This window comes from Aquarana catesbeiana, linkage group LG03 (genome assembly GCF_042186555.1).
Source record: "Aquarana catesbeiana isolate 2022-GZ linkage group LG03, ASM4218655v1, whole genome shotgun sequence".
NCBI classification, from domain to species: domain Eukaryota; kingdom Metazoa; phylum Chordata; class Amphibia; order Anura; family Ranidae; genus Aquarana; species Aquarana catesbeiana.
The window spans coordinates 660,507,192-660,524,580 of NC_133326.1; the positions used below are offsets into that span (position 1 = coordinate 660,507,192).

The 17,389-nt window shown below is 41.2% G+C and overlaps 1 protein-coding gene across 1 annotated transcript in view; it reads right to left on the bottom strand.

The window, feature by feature from the left end:
* Positions 1-252: 252 nt before the first annotated feature.
* The window catches only part of LOC141133415 (uncharacterized), a 126,578-nt gene continuing 109,441 nt past the window's right edge, over positions 253-17,389 (bottom strand). The window contains exons 3-4 of the mRNA XM_073622787.1: positions 16,983-16,992; positions 253-1,087 (exon numbers count right to left, since the gene is read on the bottom strand). Of these exons, the coding sequence (XP_073478888.1) occupies positions 268-1,087; positions 16,983-16,992 (830 nt within the window). The 3' untranslated portion in view covers positions 253-267. The remainder of the gene's footprint in view (positions 1,088-16,982; positions 16,993-17,389) is intronic.

Sequence of the window (17,389 nt, forward strand, 5' to 3'; positions counted from 1 at the left end):
GGAATACAAAGCTTCCTCTGAATGACTGAGCTGGAGAGGTGGGCGGATGACACCAAATTCCCTGTCTCAGCCAGTCAGAGGAAGCTTTGCATTCATTCAGAAAATACAAAGCTGCCTGTGAGTGGTTAAGCAGTGCCGATGCATATCTTAGTGAAATTAATAGTTAGTTTGGACCAGCTTGCTCTAAATTAATTTTAATTCAATGAAAGCTGGAGATCAGCTTTAAGCAGATATATGCAACATCTGAAATATTTATAACATTCATATTTAACTAATTAAATCGGCTTCTTTTCCTTTATGAATCCTCTGGTGTCGAGTAAGATGTGTCTTCTGTGTAAAACACTTGTCACATTCCAAACATCTATATGGTTTTTCTCCTGTGTGAACCTTCTGGTGTCGAGTAAGATTTGTCCTTTGATTAAAACACTTGTCACATTCCAAACATTTAAATGGTTTTTCTTCTGTGTGAACCCTCTGGTGCATAGCAAGAGACCTCATTTCTGCAAAGCACTTGTCACATTTTGAACATCTATACGGTTTCTCTCCTGTGTGAACTTTTTGGTGTTGAGTAAGATTAGATTTTTGCACAAAGCCTTTGTCACATTCTGAACATCTAAATGGCTTCTCTCCTGTGTGAATCCTCTTGTGTTGCATAAGATAAGTAATTTGTTTAAAGCATTGGTCACATTCTGAGCACATAAATGGCTTTTCTCCAGTGTGAATCCTTTGGTGTTTCTTAAGTGTAGATTTTTCAGCAAAACATTTGTCACATTCTGAACATCTATACGGCTTCTCTCCTGTGTGAACTCTTTGGTGTTGAGTAAGATAAATTTTTTGCACAAAGCATTTGTCACATTCTGAACATTTAAATGGTTTCTCTCCTGTGTGAATCTTCTTGTGTAGCATAAGATGAGTAATTTGTCTAAAGCATTGGTCACATTCTGAGCACATAAATGGCTTTTCTCCAGTGTGAATCCTTTGGTGTTGCTTAAGTTTAGATTTTTCTGAGAAATATTTGTCACATTCTGAACATCTGAATGGCTTCTCTCCTGTGTGACTCCTTTGATGAACAATAAAATTTGACTTCCTATAGAAACACATGTCACATTCTGTGCACTTAAATGTATTTTCTCCTTGGTGAATCTTCTTTCGGTGGTAAGAAAGAGATGCCGATCGTGAGAAGCTCTCAGTACATTCTGAACAACTATATGGTTTCTCTCCTGTGTGAATTCTCTGGTGTATAGTAAGACCTCCCTTTGATGAGAAACACTTATCACATTCTGAGCATCCAAATGGCTTCTCTCCTGTGTGACTCCTCATGTGTATAATAAAAGTTGTCTTTCTTGAGAAATTCTTATCACATTTCAAACATTTAATCATGTTTTCCCTTTCTGGATCTTCTTCTGGTGGCAAAGAAATGTCTTCTCTGAACAGCACTTGTTAAATTCTGAGTATTGAAATAGTCTTCTCTCCTGTGTTAATTCTCTTATGATTACTGAGCTTTGCTGAAGGATTTCTCATGGATCATATTGTGCTGATTAAGATCTATAGGAATATGAAAATAAATTGTTATAGAACAAATATTGAATACAGATGCATATTAATTTGGGAATAACATTAGGAGTTCTAAACCAGAATTGAATGTGTTCCAGTCACAGTACAAATGTATATGCACTACATAGTCAAAAGTATTGGAACACCTGCCTTTACACACATAATCTTTAAAGGCATTTCAGTCTTAGTCTGTGGGGGTCAATATTGAGTTGGCCTGCCCTTTGCAGCTATAACAGCTTCAACTCTTCTGGGAAGGCTGTACACAAGGTTTAGGAGTGTGTCTATGGGAATGTTTGACCATTCTTCCAGAAGCGCATTTGTGAGGCCAGGCACTGATGTTGGATGAGAAGGTCTGGCTTGCAGTCTCTGCTCCAATTCATCCCAAAAGTGTTCTATCGGGTTGAGGTCAGGACTCTGTGCAGGCCAGTCAAGTTCCTCCACCCCAAACTCACTCATCAATGCCTTTATGGACCTTGTTTTGTGCACTGGTACAAATTATTTGGTGGAGGGGGGATTATGGTGTGGAGTTGTTTTTTAGGAGTTGGGCTTGGGACGGGAACTCTTAAGGAATAAGCAAACCAAAAAATTTTGGACCATTTCATGCTCCTAACTTTGTGGGAACAGTTTGGGGATGGCCCCTTCCTGTTCCAACATGACTGTGCACCAGTGCACCAATGCGCTTCTGGAAGAATGGTCAAACACTCCCATAGACACACTCCTAACCCTTGTGGACAGCCTTCCCAGAAGAGTTGAAGCTGTTATAGCTGCAAAGGGTGGGCCAACTCAATATTGAATCATACAGACTTATGCCCCGTACACACGGTTGGATTTTCAGACGGAAAATGTGTGATAGGACCTTGTTGTCGGAAATTCCGACCATGTGTAGGCTCCATCACACATTTTCCATCGGATTTTCCGACACACAAAGTTTGAGAGCAGGCTATAAAATTTTCCGACAACAAAATCCGTTGTCGGAATTTCCGATCGTGTGTACACAAATCCGATGCACAAAGTGCCACGCGTGCTCAGAATAAATAAAGAGATGAAAGCTATTGGCTACTGCCCCGTTTATAGTCCCGACGTACGTGTTTTACGTCAATGCGTTCAGAACGATCGGATTTTCCGACAACTTTGTGTGACCGTGTGTATGCAAGACAAGTTTGATCCAACATCCGTCGGAAAAAATCCTAGGATTTTGTTGTCGGAATGTCCGAACAATGTCCGACCGTGTGTACGGGGCATAAGACTGGGATGCCATAATACTTTTGACAATATAGTGTGTTTGTATATATATATATATATATATATATATATATATATATATATATATATATGGACAGGATGACTGGAGGATTGAGTGATTTCCACATGACATAGGTAATGCTCTCTCTTTATTGGAAATGTGTGCACAAGTTATCATTATGAGGAGCTACAATTTCTGGTGACCAACCCTTCATCAAGATCACAAGCAAATTATTTTAAAGTAAAGCTGGACATACACTAGTAGTATTTCAAAATTAAAATTCGTACAAAAATTCTTAGAAAAATTCATACAAAAATTGTCAAAACATTCAATTGTTATTCAAAAGTAGTTCATGATTTTGTTTGCTTTTAATGTATAATTTTGGCATGAATAGACTTTATCCAGAAGATTTACCCCCTTCATGACCAGGCCATTTTTTGCGATACGGCACTATGCTTCTTTAACTGACAACTGGCAACTGGCAACTGTTGTGCAATGCTGTACCCAAATAAAATGTATGTCCGTTTTTTCTTATAAATAGAGCTTTATTTTAGTGGTATTTAATCACCTCTGCAGTTTTTATTTTTAGCACTGTAAACAAAACAAAAAAAACGGCAAAGAAATATATAAATATTTTTTTTACTTTCTGCTGTAAAACACATCCAATAAAAAAAATTAAAAACAAAACTTTCTTCATAAATTTATGCCAATATGTATTGGTGTATGGTGTAATATGCTACATATTTTTGGTAAAAAAAAAAATGTAGGGCATTTTAGTCAACTAAAATGTACTGCAGATTTAGTCGACTAAATACGACTAAAACTAAAACGATTGCAGATGACTAAAATGGGACTAAAACTAAAATGAAATTTTCTGCCAAAATTAACACGGATGGCCACACAATGATCGAAATTCAGTCAGTCCTTGCAGCACTGGCTGGATTTTGATCAGTGGATGGTCAGCATAAAGTGGTATTAAACCCAAAAATGGAATATATTGCAGCTTACCAATCGTTAGATGTGGTGGCTGCATAAGCTTTCTTTTCAGGTTTTTTCCCTCTGTTATCACCTGGTGATTTGGCCAGTAACACACCTCCTGTATTAGAGTGCCCCCACTCTGGATGAAGGAGTACAGGGGGCACTTTTAGGACAGCAGTATTGTCAGCCTAGGGGGAGGGGAGTGTTAGATGGACTAGCAGATTTAAATACACTAACAAACTGATGTCAAACTCCAACTAATACTTTAAAATCAGCTACAACAAACTTCTTTTATTTTTGGGATAACGTTTTTACATAAATAAATAAAATAAAATCATTGTAAGCACCTCGACCAGTGTTAAATTGTTTGCCTCACCCCTGTAACTGCAAGAGAGCTTGTTCTTTTTTTAAAAACAATAGACTTACTGGCTGGATCAACACATGAAAATAGAAGAAAGCAAGTCCAAAAAAGAAAACTAATGCAGCCATCACATCTAAGAATTGGTAAGCTGCAATACAAGAAATGTTTAATACTGCTTTGAGATAAAATGTTTGGAATGATACACCACCAAAATGAAAAAAAAAAACTCAAATAGGGAGAAAAAGTCCTGGGAATGCAAGTGGTTAATGATGATATTGTTCCTGATTACTTTGGATGCTGGAACATTTATATTTTCACTATATTTACTTTGATTTGTTAATATGTCATAGATAGATAGATAGATAGATAGATAGATAGCTAGATAGATAGATAGATAGATAGATAGATAGATAGATAGATAGATAGATAGATAGATAGATAGATAGATAGATAGATAGATAGATAGATAGATAGATGGGCTAAAATAAGTACTGAACACGTCACCATTTTTCTAGGTAAATATATTTCTAAAAATGCTATTGACAATCTATGCAATCCATACATACAAAGAAACCAAAACAAATAAGTTCAGAAATTAATTTATACGTAAATAAATGGAATGACACAGGGAAAAAGTATTGAACACATGAAAAAAAGGTGGTGCAAAAAGGAATGGAAAGCTAAGACACCAGCTGAAATCTATCAATAATTAGAATACAATCCTGCCCCTTGTCAGTGCAAATTAAAATCAGCTGGTCCAGTCTCACCTGATGACCAATAAAAAGGTGTCTTATTACCAAGGTGTCACACAAGAAACATTTCATGATGGGTAAAAGCAAAGAGCTCTCTTAAGACCTTTGCAACCTTATTGTTGCAAAACATACTGATGACATTGGTTACAGAAGGATTTCTAAACTTCTGAGTGCTCCAGTGTTTACTGTCTGGACCATAATCCAAAAGTGGAAAAAACAACATTTCACCATAAACCGGGGACAACCAGGTGCTCATTGCAAGATTTCTGATAGAAGAGTGAAAAGGATTAACAGAAAAGTTGTCCAAGAGACAGAGACCACTTGTGGAGAGCTTCAGAAAGACCTAAAATTAGCAGGTACAATTGTTTCAAATAAAACAATAAGTAATGCACTCAACCGCCATGGCCTGTATGCATGATCAACACGCAAGACTCCATTGCTGAGGAAAAAGCATGTTGAAGCTGGTTTAAAGTTTGCTGCACAACATTTAGAAAAGCCTGCAAAATACTGGGTGAATATAGTCTTGTCAGATGAGACCAAAATGGAACTCTTTGGATGCCATAATACACAATATGTTTGGAGGCCAAATGACACTGCACATCACCCCAAAAACACCCCATACCAACAGTGAAGTTTGGAGGGGGGTACATCATGGCGTTGGGCTTTTTTCAGTATGCGGTACTGGCAACTTCATATCATTAAAGGAAGGATGAATGAAAAAATGTACCAATACATTCTTGATAAAAATCTGCTGCCATCTACCAGGATGATGAAGATGAAATGAGGGTGGATATTTCAGCAAGACAATGATCCCAAACCCAAAGCCAAGGAAACTTTCAATTGGCTTCAAAGAAAGAAAATAAAACTGCTAGAATGGCCCAGCCAATCACCTAACTTGAATCCAATAGAAAATCTATGGAAAGGACTAAAGATCAGAGTTCATAGAAGAGGCCCACGGAACCTTCAAGATTTGAAGACTGTTTGTGTGGAAGAATGGGCCAAAATCACACCTAAGCAATGCATACAACTAGTTTCTCTATACTGGAGGCATCTTGAAGCTGTCATTATCAACAAAGCATGTTGTACAAATTATTAATTCAATTTGCAGTTAGCATGTTCAATACTTTTTCCCTGTGTCTTTCCCGATTATTACACATAACTTCATTTTTGAACTTATTTGTTTTTTTTTTTTTTATTTTTGTATGTATGGATTGCATGGGTTGTTTCTGACATGTGGTGAAAATTTCATGTCAATAGCACCTTTAGAAATAGATTTACCTAAAAAATAGTGACGTATTCAATACTTATTTTACCCGCTGTATATATCAAAAAGTAATCACTGTTAACTGCGCCTTAAGACAGCTGTAATAGTTATATGAACAAAATCTCAAATCTTATATATTATATATATATTTGTATGAAACTATGTATATATTTAGAGAAACTGTACGGTGATCTTCTCAAACCCTTCTGAAAGACAGCTCAACACATGGATTGTTTTACTCCCAATCTCTCACTCCATCACCACCTTGTCTCAGTAAATACGGTATATCACCACCTTGCTTCAGTAATTATACCTATTTCATGGAGACTGGTATATATTTGGTTGAGCTCCTTGTTTACCTATTTTACAATATGTTCTATACAGTATATTATTCTTACAGGTGAGACCTAAGAGGCACAGAGTCTGCTTGTAAAATGAGAAGGTGAGGGGCATAGGCGTGCCCACGGGGTGTGCCGGGTGTGCCTGGGCACACCCTAATCCCCTGAGCAGTGTTTAGTTGCATGCCCTCTGTATCCTGACATCTGCCTGGGCTGATGTGCAATGTGTACCCCGCACCACCTGTGAGGCAGTATAACATTGCCGATCGCTTAGTGTGACACTGTCCTCCTGTATAATAACTGCATGCAGAGAGAGAGAGAGGACCTGTCAGAATTCATGTATGATGTCGGGGTGGGCGGGACCCAGCAGCTACCGAATACCAGCCAATGGGATGAGTCTGGCGGGGCCGCTACGTGTATGTAGCCCCGCCCCCTTTCTTAAGCTGCTCGGTCCTGCTCGGATGTCACACAGGCACAGCGAGCAGAGTGAAGCCGCCTCCCCCTCCAGTGTTTATGTGTACACAGGGGGAGGGGACCTGCTGTGCCTGTGCCACGCTGATCAGAGGTACTGAATGGGATGGGGGGAGGGGGGTCTGTCTGTGCTGAAGGGGGGTTTATGCTGAATGGGGGGCTCCATTTGTGCTGAAGGAGGGGTGTGCTTAATAGGGGGTCCATCTGTGGTAAAGGGGGGGTTTGTGCTGAATGGGGGGCTCCATCTGTGCTGAAGGGGGGTCTGTCTGTGCTAAGGGGGGGGTCTGTGCTGAAGTGGGGTATGTCTGAATGGGGGGGGGTCTGTGCTGAAGTGGGGTATGTCTGAATGGGGGGGGGTCTGTGCTGAATAGGGGGGGGGTCTATGCTGAAGGGGGAGGTCCGTCTGTGCTGAAGGGGGGGTCTGTGCTGAGGGGGGTTGAATAATGTAAAGGGGTCCAGTGGAGCACAGTGGGGTGTTTTTACATTTTAATGTGGGGGGTGCCAGATATATGATCCGCCCAGGTGCCAAATGCTCTAGGTACGCCCCTGTAAACCCCCCCTCTCCTCTGTCAGTGCTTCCAACTAATGCCACCTGTCTATGCCAGTCAGTGCCGCCTGTCAGTTTGAGAGTGCCAATTAGTGCTTCCAATCAGTGCCACCTGTTAGTGCCAATGAGTGCCAGCGCCAACTGTCAGTGCCAAACAGTGCCAGCGCCGCCTGTCAGTGCCAAACAGTGCAAGCGCCGCCTGTCAGTGCCACCTGTCAGTGCCAAACAGTGCCAGCGCCGCCTGTCAGTGCCACCTGTCAGTGCCAAACAGTGCCAGCGCCACCTGTCAGTGCCAATTAGTACTTCCAATCAGTGCCACCTGTCAGTGCCAATGAGTGCCAGTCAGTGCTTCCAAACAGTGCCACCTGTCAGTGCCAGCCAGTGCCGCCTGTCAGTGCCAATTAGTGCTTCCAATCAGTGCCAACTGTTAGTGCTAATGAGTGCCAAGTGCTTTCAATCAGTGCCACCTGTCAGTGTCAATGAGTGCCACCTATCAGTGCTTCCAATCAGTGCCACCTGTCAGTGCCAATCAATGCTTCCAATCAGTGCCACCTTTCGGTGCCAATCAGTATCAGTGCCGCCTGTCAGTGTCAATCAGTGCCACCTGGCAGTGCCAATCAGTGCCAGTGCTGACTGTCAGTGCCAATTAGTGCTTCCAATCAGTGCCACCTGTTAGTGCCAATCAGTACTTCCAATCAGTGTTACCTGTCAGTGCCAATCAGTGCCAGTGCTGCCTGTCAGTGCCAATCAGTGCCAATGCCACCTGTCAGTGCCAATCAGTGCGACCTGTCAGTGCCAGTCAGTTACACACCAGTGCAAATGAGTACCACCTGTCAGTGCCAATCAGTGCCGCTTATCAGTGCTGTTAATAAGTGCCCATCAGTGCACTGAGTGCAGGGATGGGGGTGATGAACTCAGCAGCCAGGCACATTGTCCAAGGGTGTGCCGGCCTGGTGGGGCACAAATGAAATCTGTTGATGTTTATTAATGCCACATGCTGATTTTAGTATAATAGGTAATCACCACACTACTATTTACAATAAAGTACTGGAGGTAAAATAAAAAAAGTGTAATTGAAAGGCCGGCCACTAAGCACTGTTATGTGTTCCCACACCACAAAATAAAAAAAAGAAAAGTGCAGTGCTAACTTACTGATCAATAACTTAACAATAATGGTGGAATCCTCTAATATATGGAAATCTCAATAAACTTCAATATTATCACAACACCGATCTCTGTGATACGCAACTTCACATATAATACACATCAAGCTGAGAATAAGACATACTGTATAAAAATAAACTTAGCAAGGATGGTGGAAACCCCTCCTATAGCTATTTACCATACAGATTAATCTCAAGTGAAAATTTTTTTAGTTGGGAGGTTCCCACCATTATAGCACTTTTGAATTTTTATTTTTTAGATCACTACACTTAATTTTAGATATTTTAGTTACTATTGTAATGTGAATTTTTGCACTTGAAGGTAATTTTCCAACACCCTTGCTAAGTCCATGTCTTTATGGACCTTGCTTTGTGCACTGGTGTGCACTCATGTTGGAACAGGAAGGGGCCATCCCCAAACTCCTCCCACAAAGTTGGGAGCATAAAATTGTGCAAAATGTCTTGGTATTCTGACGCCTTAAGAGTTCCCTTCACTGGAACTAAGGGGCCAAGCCCAACCCCTGAAAAACAACCCCACACTATAATCCCCCCTCCACCAAATGATTAGGACCAGTGCACAGAGCAAGGTCCATAAAGACATGGATGAGCGAGTTTGGGGTGGAGGAACTTGACTGGCCTGCACAGAGTCCTGACCTCAACCTGATAGAACACCTTTGGGGTGAATTAGTGAGGAGAATGCGAGCCAGGCCTTCTCATCCAACATTAGTGCCTGACCTCACAAATGCTCTTCTGGAAGAATGGTCAAACATTCTCATAGAGACACTCCTAAACCTTGTGGACGGCCTTCCCAGAAGAGTTGAAGCTGTTATAGCTGCAAAGGGCGGAGCCAACTCAATATTGAACCCTACGGACTAAGACTGGGATGTCATTATAGTTCATGTGCATGTAAAGGCAGGCGTCCCAATACTTTTGTCTGTTTGAGCTTTGGGGTGCACACCCTAATGCAATAGGCTGCGCACGCCTATGGTGAGGGGCAAGATCATGAATAAACAGTGATGTAAAACTTCCTAACATATGAATGTTAGAAGTAATGTGATACAATGTTATATGAGTGAAGATATTACTATACAAAAATGGTAACACTGATAAAGTAAGGCTAAAATACTTGATAATTATCACCCAATACGTTGTATAAATGTTACTTCAATTAGCAAGCCATGTAAAAAACTAATTTATGCTCACTTATTTCTTCTGCAAATGACTGACAATTTATTGTGTGAACATTTAAACTACAATCACCTTAAACTCATTTAGTAAATTAGCCTGCAAGCTGATGCATTTCTATTACTTTAGAACTTATATGCATTTTTAATCTGTACAGAAATTTGAGAAGACTGTTGGTCCTTATAAATCAGAGTTACTTGTGGAACACATAACAAAATCATCACAAGTTCCAGTGTGAATCTATGTCATTATAAAATGATGGTATATGGATATAAATATATCTGATGGTAAAATCCATAAATGCGTATTGATGCACAAATGTTAAATGTAATATTTGGGTGGCTTACAAACAAGAAGTGTATCAAAAGACAGCAAAATGATCAGGATGAAATTGTTACAAATATATTTAAAGAGCTAATAATTTTTAGTTGTTATATGAAAAAATACATATGTTATGAAATTTTGTTGTATAGAAATGTCTAATTTTAAAAAAATCTACTATGTGAAGTATATACTGTATAATTTCTGATTGCATTTGTTGCTTGAATTTTTTTGTTTTGAAACCCATCAGAAAAAAAAGTGCAGCAATGTATTCCACCTGCTGACACCATGGATCACGGTTCATTGTTCATAGATAAACATATACAATCATCTAAACCGTACAAGTGTACAATCATAAAAAGTGTACCCACCTGGTATAAAGTAGTATAGGATCCCTTAGTAGCTTCCTTAGTAGTTCTACTGACCAGCAGTTCTTGTAAGTGACTGAGCCCAGCTTCCCTTTTTATTTATTTCACCGCCATGTGCTCGCTTTTCATTGGTTGGAAAGGTATGATCTACTTCACAAAAGGCATCTTCACAGTCTACATAGATAGTTTCAGCTTCTCTTTGTTCAGCTCTCCAATGCAGTCACAGCCAGGACAATTCATTAACATTCTAATATGTGGAGGGAAGACTATAGGAGTGAACCTTCATTGAAAATGAATGGCGGTTATCTCTCATCATTAGCATAGACAACAGGTGACACTAGACATATATTATCAATGACAAAAGAGACTGGAGATGGTAAAGCAATGTTTTGTGATCCTCATTAAGATTCAGTCTGATGATCCCATGAGCCGTGTAACCATACTGTTCTGTCTCTGCAGATAAATGTCTACTTAGGCAGACATTTGTAATGATAAATTTATCATCTTGGTTTGCACAACATTAAAAAAAATAATAATAATTCACAGAGGAACTGCCTGCAGAGAAATTAAATTAGTATCAGTTAGCTGACTATTTGGTATAGGGGGATCTGTTTTGGTTCAGTTCAGTAAACCCAACCTTAGTGGCAAATCCCAGTCAATGGAGGATTAATCCTGGTAGTAAAATCTGGCTATTTTTAGAGCCAATAGGCAAAAAACAGTGAAAAGGGCAATGGGTAGCTGGGCATTGCCATAGGGAACATGTACCAATGCAGAAAAAAAGCCATACACTCAGGTGAGGGTCTTTTTCTGTGAATTACAGGTAACATTAAAAATAAAGGAATCCTTAAGTAGCATACATGTGAGGTGCCTTAACCTCCCTGACCGTATTCCCGAGTGTGGCTCGGGGTGAATTTTCAGCACCAAAAGCAGTAACCCCGAGCCACACTTGGGATTGCATCGCAGGATCCAGGTACAGCAAACTTACCTTGTCCCCAGGATCCTGCGATGTCCTCTCCGCTATGTGAGCGAGCCGTCCTCCGCTCGATTCATCACAGTGCCGAGCTCCGTTCCCTGCAAGCGTTGCGACACATGGAGAACGGCGCCAAATTCAAAAAGTAAAAAAAGTAAAACACACAATACATACACAGTACACTGTAATCTTACAGATTACATTACTGTACCAATTGATTTCACATCCCTTTTGTCCCTAGTGGTTTGTCCAGTGCCCTGCATGCAGTTTTATATTATAAATACTGTTCTTTCTGCCTGGAAACTGGAGATTGTCCATAGCAATCAGCTTGCCTTACTTATTACAGCACCTCAATCTGAATCATTTGAAAAAAAAACAATTTTTTCAGGTGCTTTTAGTAGTAACACATGTTTGTTCATCAAACAATAATAGACCCACTTTGTCCTGCAGAAAGAAATTTACCTGTTGTTTGGTGAAGCTGTCCCTGTTCTTCCTGATACAAAAATGTCCTGTCACCAGACAATTTATATCAAACTCTCATTAAGAATTTAAAGACCACAGATGATATAGCAGTGTAAAACTTGCCTGCAGCAGTTCATGTTTATTAAGGGAGAATTGGCTGAATTGTACCAGAGAAAAAGAATATAGGGAGGTGTTTTACTACAGGAATTAAGAGAAAACAGCAGCAAAACAATTAGAAATAACAATGCTAGGCCCAGATTTACAAGAGACAAAGGGCACTGGCCAGGGCTTTGCTACAAGAATTAGGATACTGCAGAGGATACAGCAGTGTAAATTAGATCATCAGAAAGACAGTTTTATTCAGCAATACTAGGGCTAATCATTCTATTTTTATACCAGAATAACTTTTCTTTTACCTATGGGGATAATGGGTGTGGTGCATGTAAGTGATATAATGTGAGGTAGTTTAGGTGCACAGTGTTTTTACACTTTGTTTTTGTCTTTAAAATGATGTGAGAAAAGGTAAGTGAAAGGAAATGTCTCCAAAGTGAGGAGAAATTACATCTTAAACAGTTTTTACTAGAACAGGTGTCTGTGTTAGAAGAAGTCATGTTCACTCATATTATATTTATTATGGTACATATATACTTAATGGCTAAGGGCCCTTTAGGACATTGAAGCCCTAATGCATTGCATTAACACATGTCTGTTAATGTGTGCTTTTTGCTACATGAATGGGTGGCAATGCAACAAACAACATGCACCACTTCTAGTGTATTACCACATGTTGTGATGCACTGCAAAGCATGTGCATTGGAGTTGTGTAACCTTTGAGTATTGAGGTGCCATTCAACATGAGTTAAAATGTGTTGCAGTAACATGCACCTTAAAGTGTACCTTACTGCAATGTACTGTGCTGAGAAGGTGTGAATGAGTGCTTATTGTTAGTTTGTGTGCTGCAGTTATCTCACAATTTGTGTGCTTTTGTCTCCATTACAGAGTGGCCAAAAAAGGCTTCCCATGAACATTACACGCCTTTAAAAGTAACATTTGAAACACTTGAATCAACTTTTACATTTTATATTTCTACATTTGAACATCTGAAATGACTTTTCTATATCCTATAAAAAACCTTTCAAAATTAACTGGAGTTAAACACAAAAAATCATGTCAAGTACATCAATATCTTTTATATAGTAAAAATCTCTCTACATACAAGTATAATGAATGTTTTAATATATCAATCATATGTATGCTCCCCTTTAACCTATGTACGTCCAACTAAATGTAATAGATGAATGGTGCAGAAACTCCCAGTGGGGGATCGGGGGTGTTGGCACATAACAATGGTGGGAGTACTATATTTTGCATTTAATTCAATACACAGAAGGCACAAGCAGATCCTCTAAACAAAGAAAACTTAATATAAAAGGTCACCATGACAAAGGAATTTTAATTTACTGTACATAATTTAACTCTATTCTGTGATATAGTTTTTCTTGTTGTATGCAGAAGTTATAATCTGCTTTAATATATACAGCTTTAAATAGTTTCAGATTATATTTGTCTCTCTTTTTAAAGGGAACCTACTGTGAAAGTGTAAACTTTTTTCCATTTTGTGGAGCTTTCTCGCTTAACTGTATCAACTTTGAATCCAATAATTTGCAAATTAAGCTCAATTTTGTCTGTATAAAAAGATACCCTTTTATATCGACGTTATCCCATATCTAATGTCCTTTTTCCTTTATATAGAAGATAAAATGCTCCCAAAGGTGACATCATAAGGAATATTGAACTGATTTACTTGTGATTGTCATAATATGAAAAATTTAGCATGAAAGTCATTTTAAAGATATTCTTCTTTTGTTTGGGTGTTGGGTTACAATTTATGCCCCCTTGCAGTAACAAATATTACACATATATATATATATATAGATAGATATAGATATATATCTATATATATATATCTATATCTATCTATATATATATATATAGATAGATATAGATATATATATATATACACACACACACACATACATATTTTGTGTCTGATACCAGAGGTTTAAAAGCATTCACTCCAATAATGAAATATGCATGCATAATAAATAACTGGAACAGATAATATGACATAAAATCTTTGGCATAGCTTGGGTGTTTTTTTTTACCAAAAAGGGTTATTTCAATCTATGTCTATTTACAGAATGCTGAAATACAGGTTTAACTCTACTAAATGTTGAGCTGTAAGTGTACTGAAGTTTGGTGGAAGCCCTTTCTAAGCACCCCAATACTGCAGGGCATGGGGGCTGGAATTGGGGGCTGGTAGTAGGGGGCTGTGATCTCACTGCTCTGTTGCTATGGGAATACCAGCTTGCATGCCTGGCATTCAGGGCTGCTTCACTCTGGGATGGGGGCCAGGACAAGTAAAAATAAATAAATAAAAATGGAAATTTGAAATTGCTAAATCTACTGTATATGAAAAACACAGGTTTCAAACTCTCAATGTTAAAAGCGGAAAAATACACAGCTCCAAAGCGAAAAAGCACCTAAAAATACGTTATCCTCACCTTAACCTCCTGACATCCGGCCGTAGCCGAATGACGGCTTCAGCGCGGATGTCAATTCCCGGGAGGACGTCATATGACGTCCTCCCCTTTCCTCGCTCCCTGTTGCGTGCTCGTGAGGACACAGCCAATCACAGATCGCTGTAAACGGCCAATCACAGCGGCCGTTTACAGCGCGATCGCTGCCTCCAATGAGAGATGATCTAAAATGTAAACAATTGAGATCATCTCTCATTGCCGGCTCTCTCTCCTCACACAGAGACAGCGTGTGAGGAGAGAGAGAGATCTGTCAGCGATCTGTGAGTGTCCTTGTCATTTACTGTGCCTACAGTGCCCATCAATACAGTGCCCATCAATACAGTGCCCCATCAATACAGTGCCCCATCAATACAGTGCCCCATCAGTACAGTGCCAATCGGTGCCCACGTGTGCCAATCGGTGCCCATCTGTGCCAATTGGTGCCCACCTGTGCCAATCGGTGCCCACCTGTGCCAATCGGTGCCCACCTGTGCCAATCGGTGCCCACCTGTCTGCCCAGCGGTGATCAGTGTCCAGCTGCACATCTGCACAATCAGTGCCCACCTGTGCCACCTCATCAGTGCCCACCTGTGCCACCTCATCAGTGCCCACCTGTGCCACCTCATCAGTGCCCACCTGTGCCAATCAGTGCACATCTGTGCTGCCTCAGTGCCTCATCAGTGCCTCATCAGTGCCCATCTGTACTGCTCCATCTGTGCCACCCCATCTGTGCCGCCCCATCTGTGCCGCTCCATCTGTGCCGCCCCATCTGTGCCGCCCCATCTGTGCCGTCCCATCAGTGCCCAGCTGTGCCACCTCATAAGTGCACATCTGTGCAATCTCAGTGCACATCTGTGCATTCTCAGTGCACATCTGTTCCGCCTCATCAGTGCCCACCTGTGCCGCCTCATCAGTGCCCACCTGTGCTGCCTCATCAGTGCCCACCTGTGCCGCCTCATCAGTGCACACCTGTGCCACCTCATCAGTGCACATCTGCACACCTGTGCCACCTCATCAGTGCACATCTGCACATCTGTTCCACCTCATTAGTGCACATCTGTTCCACCTCATCAGTGCACATCTGTTCCACCTCATCAGTGCCCCTCTGTGCCACCTCAGTGCCCATCTGTGCTCATCAGTGCCGCCTCATCAGTGCCCATCAGTGCAGGCTTAGCAACCATGGCCAAAAGAAGCTTTTCCGCCGAGGAGGCGTACCAAATACTGTCCCAGGCCGACGAGAGCAACGGGGAGCTCTCTTTTTCAGATTCCCTTTCCGATTCCGAGTCGGACATAAATTATGAGCCAGTCCTCAGTAGTGAAACACTGAGTGAATCAGAGGAGGAAGAGATTTGGCCCGCCAAACGAAGGCGTTCTGGTGGGGAGGCAGTGGCATCTACCAGCACCGCAGTCCCATCCACCAGCACGGCAGTCCCGTCCACCAGCACGGCAGTCCAGTCCACCAGCACGGCAGTCCAGTCCACCAGCACGGCAGTCCCGTCCACCAGCACGGCAGTCCCGACCCCCAGCACGGCAGTCCCGTCCACCAGCACCGCAGTGACATCTACCAGCACCGCAGTGCCATCCACCAGCACTGCAGTGCCATCCACCAGCACCGCAGTGCCTCGGCAAGAAAGGCCAAGGACCCATGCCAGCCTTCCCTATGCCCTGCAGAACCCCTTGTGGCTTCCTTCTAATTCAGGAGAAGCCAACATTCCCCCTTTCACTGCCCAGCCAGGAGTCCAGGTGAACACGGAGAATTTTTCCCCAATAGATTTTTTTAATTTAATTTTTACCGAGGACATGCTGTCAAGTATTGTGGCCCAGTGCAACCTTTATGCACAGCAATTCATTGCGAATAATCCAACGTCCTACTATGCCCGTCCCTACGAATGGAGAGACCTAACGGTGGAGGAGTTGAAGGTTTTTTTTCGGGCTCACATTTAACATGGGACTCACGAAAAAAAACACTTTGCTGTCCTATTGGTCAACCCACCCCCTCCAACACATGCCAATATACTCCAAGGTAATGCCCAGAAACAGATACCTCATGATAATGAGGTTTCTTCATTTCAACAACAATACCCAGTGCCCTCCCCGAAATGACCCAAACTATGATAGACTTTTCAAAATTCGGCCACTTTTAAATTATTTTTCTGCACTATTCCCCCTGCTGTTTACCCCAGACAAAAACATATGTGTGGATGAGTCCCTTCTTAAGTTTAGTGGCAGGCTTAAAATAAAGCAATATATTCCCAGTAAAAGGGCACGCTATGGGGTGAAGGTATACAAATTATGTGACCGAGTCACAGGTTACTTGTATGCCTTCAAAGTGTACGAAGGGAAGGACACCCAGCTGCAACCCCCTAATTGCCCAGACTACTTGGGATCAAGCGGGAAAATTGTTTGGGATCTCACATACCCCCTACTGGAGAAAGGCTACCACCTGTACGTAGATAACTTCTACACATCTCTGCCCCTGTTCCACAACCTGCATCGGAAGAAGACGCCTGCATGTGGTACCATCAAAAAGAACCGGAAGGGCTTTCCTCAAAGTCTGGTCAATAAAAAATTGAGAAAAGGAGAAACGGCGAGTCTACGAAACAACGAGGTTTTGGCAGTGAAGTGGAGAGACAAAAGAGATGTGTACATGTTGTCTTCAATCCACGATGATACCTTCATGGAAATCCACAGAAGAAATGGCCCCATACAGAAACCTAAATGCATCTTTGACTATAATTTGTTTATGGGGGGAGTCGACTTGAATGACCAGATGCTGGAACCGTACCTTGCCACAAGACGGACATACCATTGGTATAAGAAAGTCGCAATTTAT